The sequence below is a fragment of the Brassica oleracea genome, chromosome C2 (genome assembly GCF_000695525.1).
Source record: "Brassica oleracea var. oleracea cultivar TO1000 chromosome C2, BOL, whole genome shotgun sequence".
Lineage (NCBI taxonomy): Eukaryota > Viridiplantae > Streptophyta > Magnoliopsida > Brassicales > Brassicaceae > Brassica > Brassica oleracea.
The window spans coordinates 4,836,536-4,845,306 of NC_027749.1; the positions used below are offsets into that span (position 1 = coordinate 4,836,536).

An 8,771-nucleotide genomic window follows, 5' to 3' on the forward strand; every position below is an offset into this window, starting at 1 on the left:
TGAACTTCTCAAGAGAGTTTTTGTGTATTTCTCAATAGATCCAAGATTGTCTCTCTGGTAAGGTCGCTCTGATAAGGCAGGTCAGAGCGACTTGCTGGTGTCGCTCCGGGACGTCGCTCCCAACGCTCTGCTCGTTCAATGATCATCTTTACACCTCTTTCGAGCTCCAAACACACCCAAATGTCTCCGAGAACTCCATGTGGTACTCCAATACCTGATAAAGACTTATGTATGCAAAATGCAACCTAAACATGTCTAAATCATAATCTCTATGATGAAAATGTTTATGAATGAATGGACAAAACAATGCAAATATGCAAGATATCATTTCATCAGATGGTTTTGACCAATCATATGTGTTGGCTCGACAACATTTCCTAACCAACTCATCGATCAAACTGTTCGGTGTCATCAAACAGTGAGAGAGGACTTCTTTGGTTTTGGGACATGTCTGTTTATACATGAGCCACTGTCTGATATAATCTCTTTTCACAGGTCTGAAGAAAATGAAAAAGAACCAAAAGAGCAAATAATCAACATAAATACCAAGAATCTGCTTCTTCAGTGCAAGAAAATTCGATCGATCAGTCACTGTATTTGCAAAAAAAATAGAAGAAAGGCACACATACGTTTGTATACACAATCTATGAATATGAGCACATAATCTGTTTCCGTACAAAACACACACAATCACTCAGTTTCTTGGCGATGTCAAACCGGCCTAGAAGTTATGGCTACAGGTTCGCTCATGATGGTATGCGAGAGCATACATATAAACTCGAGCACCATTACCTAAAACAGCACAACTTCCACTTACTTAGACGAGGCTTAACCTCTTTGGTTTCATGCTCCTTTGTGCCTGCGTCCTCATCACTTCCAGATTCTTCTCCTTCTTCAGTTTCATTTTTCGCTTCTATGTTTGTGTCGATCCCAGCATCATAAAAGCCAGCGTCATTGTTACCTACCCATAGAAGAGGGTAGCTCCTTCAAAAGCCTGCAATAGCTAACTTTTGATGGTGTAAAACCCAGCACAGCCGTCACTAACGACAGAAACAAAGGTTATACATTAAAACAGATATCATAGAAATTAGCTACACATAATAAGGAAGTGGAAGTAAAAGTAAAAATGAACTAACCAGTTGCTAGAGTGGTAACCAGCTATACCAGCGACATCTTTCAAAGCTTGCCTCCATGCTTGCTTCACCTCTTCTGTTTTTCCCACACAGGTTTCATCAAAGACTTTTCCAAAATCTCCTTTCTGTTTCCTAACAAAAGAGGAGGGTCAACAAAGTCATCCACAAGGAAATCAGGATTTAGGCTAATTCTCTTTTTTTTACTCGCAGCTTACTTAACAGTGCCATTGATCAACAAAATGCTTTTCATATGATATACTCTATTACTCGGTTTTAAGTAGATCACATACATGAGCTAAGAATCATAGGAAGACAAATGAAGCACATAAAAGAAAGAAGTTGGGGAGGTTACCTGAGGTTATCTACTGGATCCTGTCATCACGTCAAACAAACCACAGCAACTTAACCATGAAGTTCTTTGCGCAACTCCATGTGTTGGTCGCAGGGGAGCCTGAGAGAACAACTGATTTTAGTCTTTTATTGGTAAACATAAGGGACACAAATCAAATAGATGAACAATGAGAATCAATCACCTCTTCCACATGAGAAATGACAACTTCAGACTCTTTGCTGCCTTCAGGAACACTTTTGGATTCTTTTTTACCATCATCATCATCTGCATTTTCTTCATCCCTCAAAAGTTGTACACCGCAGGCTTTTATTTTCCAGATCTTATAACAGACTTCGAACTGAAACATAAGACTGCTGAAAGTGGCTTCAGGGAAATACTGGTCTAGACAGAAAGAATCTTCGAATGTATACAGATAGTCTTCATATCGATATAGATAAGGCATATCGTGCTTGTTTGATCCATATGAGACAGTGAGGCCATTCTGCTCCCCCATGAAGCTACAAGACACACGCATCAATAAATTCTCATCCTCTTCATCATCCTCATCCTCATCGTCATCATAGTTAAAAGGCACACCGTCTTCATTATCGTTACCATAGTAATCCTCGAGATTAATTTTGTCTCTTGACAGCAAGATGCAAGCTTTGAATCTGACGGATGAAGGAAGAGACCTTGGAGTTATATTAATCGTTAGGGAACCTGAAGTAGCTTGGTGAGTGAAGTCTGCAGGCACTTCTACACCCTCTACAAGCGCGGATTCGCAATCTGATGTCCGGATGAGATTTTTCCATTTTTGATTTGGGTGGGAATAGTCAAATCTTCTGTCATAAGCATCACTTTCGTATTCTTGTTCTTCACCATCATCATCAGTTTCATCACCATCACCAGCATCACCATCACCATCATTATTATCATCATTACAATTATCTGCGTTTTCATCAGTAATACAATGAGGGACTTCCAAAAGTTGTACACCGCAGCCTTTGATCTTCACGTTTTCATCATGGAGTCTGAACACAAAAGAAAGCTTTCTGAAAGTGGTTTCTTCAGTTTCAGGGTAATCCTGGTTTAGACTAAAAGAATCTTCAAATATATACAGATGGACTTCAGGTTCATTGATATATGGCATATGATGGAGCTGGTTTGATCCATATTCCACAGTGAGGTCATTCTGTTTACCGCTGACACTACAAGACACAGTACCCAAACGAGAGTGTCTTGGCAGCAAGATGCAAGCTTTGAATCTGATGGATGAAGGCAGAGGTGTTGGAGTCAAATTGATCGTTAGGGAATCTGAAGTAGCTCGATGAGTGAAATGTGCAGGCACTTTTCTACCAGGTAAGAGCGCATATTTGCAAGCTGATGTCTCGATGATCTTTCTGGCTTTTTGATTCAGGTAGAAACAGCCATAAAAGTTTAGGCAAATATCTGGATTTTGAAAAGAGGAGGAGTCTATACTCTCCAAGGATTCACAACCGTGTGCATTAATAGATATAAGGGAATCTGGAAGCTGTGGAAGTGCTCGGAGCTTTCTGCACATTGTGATGACAAGCTTACTTAGTCCAGAGAGACGTCTGATGCAATCTGGAATAGTCTTCAAACCAACACAACGTAAACATAATGACACTGGAGATGTAAAAGCCTTCTTGGGTAGACATATCGGTAAAATATGGTGAACTCTGAAGTCTGATCGTAATTTCCAACTGTGATTCAAGTCAGGTCCCCACTTAATAACTGCTTCAAATAATTTTAAACCAGATTCTCCGACAAATTCATCATCATACTCATATTCGCCATCTTTACGTAGACCAAGAAACTCAAGATTATCCAACTTGGAAATGTTTGGAGATATAGTTTTCAGCTTCTTGCATCCATACATAATTAGTTTACGGAGACGAAACAGATTCCCGATCCATGAAGGAACCTCTTCTATCCTTGTCTTGCACAACACCAACTCTACAATGCTGTCTGGAACATTAGGGAACTCCTTGAGGTTTCTACATTCTGACATATTCAATTTATAAAGACAAGACCAAGTGCTCATTGATAATGGCACTTCCTCTATCGCAGTATGGGTCAGACTGAGTTCTTTCAAACTCGAACAACCACTGAGTTTTTCCAAACTCGAGAAAACACTGAGTGCTTTTAAACTCTCGCAACCACAGAGGTCTAATTCCTTGAGATTGATTAACCTACTGATAGAAGAGGGGAGCTCCTTCAAAAGCAAACAATCGCTAAGATCGCATTTTTTAAGCTTGGTGGCATTGCCAATAGAGCTTGTGATCTCTAACAAACTTGTGCAGCCATGGAGATCTAATTCCTCAAGACTCGTTGCATTTGAGAGATCTGGAATCTCTTTCAGATACCAAGAGTTACGCAAATCCATCAGCTTGAGGCAATGGAGAGGCTATACCAAGGAAAAAGAAGAAGAAAGACAAGTTTTAGAAAAATAACTAATAGCGCTTTACATGAAATACAAAACATGAGAAAAGAATTGCTGGATATTCTTACTTTTATTCCCTCCCAAAGCTTCTCAAACTTGCTATTTGGCATGATAAGTTTGACAAGAAACTCGGCAGAGAACTTGGAAGGCCAAAATCTCAATTTACAGGAGTTCCAACGTAGCAATCTGAGTTTTTCGGGAAGACAGATGAGGCCTTCGGGTATGCATAATTTATCAGAGTAGACTGTTAGAAACTGGAGACTATTCATCCCTTCGAAAGCGCTTTTACTTATATGGACTTCCTCGCTCTGATTTGAAGCATCCAACATTATTCCCAGAACTTCTCCATTAACCTAGAATACATTATTTTACAAAAGAACTAATAAATCTCAGCCTGAAAAAAGGGGACTACAGATGTAAGAATAAATACTTACAGTATTTTCTTCAAGTAAATCAGAAATCTCCTTGGCATCCATCAAGAACTGTCGCTCTTTCAAAGACTGTTTCTTGACAATTTCTCTACCCAATTGTTGCAGTAAACTATGCATCTTTACGTATCCACTGTAATCTATAGATATAAGAGATTTATGGGCTAAGACATCAAGCCCATGGTCGACGTCCAAACCACTTTTTTCAAGATACCTCTTAACGCTATCAACTTTGCAGTACACACGAGAAAAGAAACATGCAATATGCAGGAAAAGAGCTTTATCTTTATCACTTAAGGCGTCATAGCTAAATCTTAGAGTTGATTCAATTTCTGTGTTAAGGCTAGACCTGAGCCTTGGTAGTGCCTTTATCCAGTACTCCTTGGACATTCCTCGTAGATACGATCCCATAACTCTCAGACCTAGAGGAAGATTACCAGCAAGCCAGGTAACTTCCCTAGCAAGCTCTTCAAAACCATGATATGGAGAGTTCTGATCGAAAGCATATTGGCAAAAGATCTGAAGAGACTCATAGCTAGTTGGAAATTCCATCTTGTAGATATGACCGGTCCCAAGTCCAAGTGCCTTGGGAAGCTTTATATCTTCGGTTGTAATGATAATAATACTTCCCGGACCAACCCATTTGCGCTGCTTTGCCATTTCCTGGAGTTGCCACAAGTTATCCACTTCATCAAGAACAGCCAACACCTTTTTGTCACTCAGCATATTTTGAGCCACTCCTAAGTGACCAACCACAATATCCTTTTGGTTGAGTAGTTGAGACAACAAATTTTGATGAAAACGCAACTTCAGCGAATAGTCGTTACCACAAGGCTTCTCATAATTTCCTCTGATATTCTCCAAAAACGTGCTGAATGGAAAACCAGGAGAGAGTTGGTTGTATAAAACTCTGGCAGTGGTCGTCTTCCCAATCCCGGCAGGACCCACAAGCACAATCATCTTAACTTGTTCCGATTGTAGGATGAACTTCGATTTTATATCTATGATTCGACGTTCGATGCCAACAAAGTTATCAAAGTCTTTTGATGGTGTAAAACCCAACACAGCCGTGACATCTGAGGCAACTTTGTTGATCAAATCAGCTTCACTGTCACTAACAGAAACAAAGGCTATTCATTAAAACAGATATCATCGAAATTAGCTACACATAATAAGGAAGTGGAAGTGGAAGTAAAAGTGAACTAACCAGTTGTCATAACCAGCTATACCCGCGACATCCTTCAAAGCTTTCCTCCATGTCTCTTTCACCTCTTCTGTTTTTCCCAAACAGGTTTCATCAAAGACTTTTCCAAAATCTCCTTTCTGTTTCCTAACATCAGATGGATCCACTTTGTAGAAAATGGGCAGCACTGGTTTTTTATACTCATCTCTGCACTTCATGATCTCCACTAACTCATCCAGACACCAGCTTGAAGAAGCGTAGTTACTGGAGAGCAAGACAATAGCAACCCTTGATTGTCTGATCGCTCCTACAAGCAGGGGACCGACAGATTCGCCTCGCTCCATCTCGTCATCAACAAAAGCTATGATTCCTTTGCTTTCGAGCCCTTTCCGAACGTGACTAAGAAAGCCTTTGCGCACGTCTACACCACGGAAGCTCAGAAAGACTTGATACAACCAACTGCGAGACAGAGATGAAGAAGAAGCCATGGATAACATCAGCAAGATCAAGACGATCACTAAGCTTTTCAGATCTGAAGAAGAGATAAGAAAAAGAGGCTTTCTATGAGTGTGGCTCATAAATCATATCCCACGTAAAAGAGTAAGGACGCGTAAACAGATAAGGATACAAGGCAAAGACTTGACTTTTCAAGTGGAGATTAAAAGTCTAAGAAATAATTTGTATTCACGCGTAAACTGGACCACAAGCCTAGAAGATGGGGTCCAACTTGAAAAAAATAATCGAACTCTATTCACTCACTGTTCATCATTCATCATCGTCATCGTCATCATGCCATTCTTCCCCCAATCTTAGTTCATCGATCCAAATGCAATGATTCTCTATATTGTTAGAGACAGGTCCTGATGAATTCCGGAAGGGCAGCTTATTAATTAGTGACGTGTGATGCAATCCGGGATTGTGCCAATATAACTATTCCTGAAATAAAATGGTCGAGGAAGATCAGCATTTTGGATGCTTCTCATTTTCATCCCCAGATTATGTCCGAACCAGAGAGATGATAGAGAAATCTTCAGGAAAATTCCCAACATTCTTGCACCCCAAGAAATCTAGTGTTTTGATATGTTCCAGCCTAGAAATCCCAGCACCGATGCTTCTTTGCTTCATTTCATTAACATGGATCTCTGTCCTGCTGAAACTCAACCATTCTATTGTATCTGGAAGACATGGAAATGTATTGAGGAGGTTAAACTCTGTTTTCTCAATCTAAATTATAGACTGAACTTTGACAAGAATCTGAATATAGCTATGACATTTGACAAGAATCATCACCACTTGTCACTAAAGACTCAGAGTTCAATCAATAGTTTGGATTGAGAAAACGAGTTTCAAGTTTAGTTAACAGTTTTATTTGAAGAACGTTCTTAGAATTGCGGTGACATTCGGCCATTTAAAACCGAGGTAATGGCAAGTATGCGCACACACTCAAAACTAACCAATATTTTCCTTGACAGAGCATTGTTTTCTGTTGAGGCTGCGTGATTTCCCATATCAATAAAAGTCTGAAACCCATGTAAGTAGTTACGTCATAGAGTCGAGACCACAATTCTCTATTGAATCTACACTAGACCTAAAAAAGGTAGACAGAGATATATCAGCTCGCAACAAATATTTTCAGACAAGATCACCGGTTTCAGATGTTTGATCAAATTATATCATCAAGCCACGACCTCCTAGTATTCAAATGCTGATTCTCAGTAATTAACCTAACTACCTAAGGATTGACCCAACTATGCAAATCCCATACATCTGAGGACATTGAAATAACATAGCATTAAACATTAAAACAGTAAAATATACGATAGTCTTTTGTCAAGAACACAAAACTCTATAAAAACCGAGTTGTCATGGATTCTAAAAGTAATTTCTTTTAGCTACACAAGAACTCGGAAAATAGTAATACATGTGTAAAAATGAAACAAAATGGAGACGGAGATGTTGACAAGGAAAAGAAGAAAAGAGTCAATTTTATTCATTCCAATGTTTTCAAGAGCTGAAGAGACCAGCTGCTTCTCTTATCCGTGAAAAGTCAATGCAGAATGCTTGAACTTCTATAAATAGATCCTTCACTGTTTCCATTTACCAAAAACATTCATCTCATCATAACATAGATTTCTAAATCTGATAGCAATCAGTCAAAACAAACACACAGATGAGAACAGTTACATACCGACAACCGTCAATGATGTTGTTACGAATTAAACTCTGAATGAAGACGCAAACAAGCCTTACAAGCCTATTCTGCATGTATTTGAACGATATATCACTTATTACCTATAAAGATAAAAACAAATACAAGAAATGTACCAACTGTTAAGCCAAGAAATCTGAGAACACATAATGTCAGAGGCTCAGAGCACGAGCACGAGTATTTCACATAACTACAAGATGGTGTTAAAAGATTTACCAAAATAAATGCATTTGGCATATACGGAAGGAATAATTAGAAATACAAATCTAAGAAAATTTATTTGAGTTGACAAAAAAAAATTATTTGAGCCAGGTATACCAGTATGGGTCTAAATTTTGGGTTTATACTAGCTAGGGTTTTATAATTTACGATTTTTACAAAAATTCTGAGTCAATTAATATCTTTAAATTCTGTATTTTAGAATTAGTATTGAATGTGATTTATATAATGTGGTTATCAAATTTAAGACTAACTAGATTTAGACCCGCACAACCGTGCGGGTATTAATTTTTATGTTTATATATATATTTTACATAATTAGAATATATTTTTAAAGTTATTTATATATTTAAATGTTTATATATAATTATTTTAAATATAACAATTTGATAGCTTTCATGCTGTAAGTTAATTGATTATTTCAAATCATCACATATATTTGGTATTTTTTATTATATATATTTTAAAAGTATTTTTTATTCCATTATTATGATCATGATCCGTAATTAAAAGCGCTAAATTTTCTTTATCAATATTTTTTTATGTTTATTCATTTAATATAATAACTATATATATATATAAAGTTTAAGATAAGTTAATTTTATACATGAATTATCTAATTTACTAATGTTAACCCGTTCTACCAACATATTATATTAATTTATCAGTTTCAAATAATTTTATCATATTTAGTTAAATACAATGTTTTATTTTAAAATGATAGATATAACTATAAAATAGTAAAATTTGATATAATTTTTTTCATTTTATAAAAGATAACTGAGTATATATATATATATATAT

At 37.3% G+C, this 8,771-nt stretch overlaps 2 protein-coding genes across 6 annotated transcripts in view; both read right to left on the reverse strand.

The window, feature by feature from the left end:
* LOC106323262 (disease resistance protein TAO1-like) overlaps window positions 1–146 on the reverse strand; it is a 1,594-nt gene extending 1,448 nt beyond the window's left edge. Inside the window, exon 1 of the mRNA XM_013761414.1 lies at window positions 92–146. Within this exon, the coding sequence (XP_013616868.1) occupies window positions 92–146 (55 nt within the window). The remainder of the gene's footprint in view (window positions 1–91) is intronic.
* The window catches only part of LOC106323223 (disease resistance protein TAO1-like), a 93,774-nt gene extending 87,623 nt beyond the window's left edge, over window positions 1–6,151 (reverse strand). Inside the window, exons 1-8 of one of the 5 annotated variants that reach the window (XM_013761372.1) lie at window positions 5,564–6,151; window positions 4,363–5,470; window positions 3,997–4,281; window positions 1,667–3,892; window positions 1,486–1,505; window positions 1,129–1,265; window positions 966–1,058; window positions 572–913 (exon numbers count right to left, since the gene is read on the reverse strand). In XM_013761372.1, the coding sequence (XP_013616826.1) occupies window positions 789–913; window positions 966–1,058; window positions 1,129–1,265; window positions 1,486–1,505; window positions 1,667–3,892; window positions 3,997–4,281; window positions 4,363–5,470; window positions 5,564–6,117 (4,548 nt within the window). In that variant the 5' untranslated portion in view covers window positions 6,118–6,151 and the 3' untranslated portion in view covers window positions 572–788. Of the gene's footprint in view, window positions 1–571; window positions 1,059–1,128; window positions 1,266–1,485; window positions 1,585–1,666; window positions 3,893–3,996; window positions 4,282–4,362; window positions 5,471–5,563 lie in introns of those variants that run through there. The other 4 variants (XR_001266662.1, XR_001266661.1, XR_001266664.1 and 1 more) reach the window with 4 other exon arrangements.
* Between the last annotated feature and the right edge of the window lie 2,620 nt (window positions 6,152–8,771).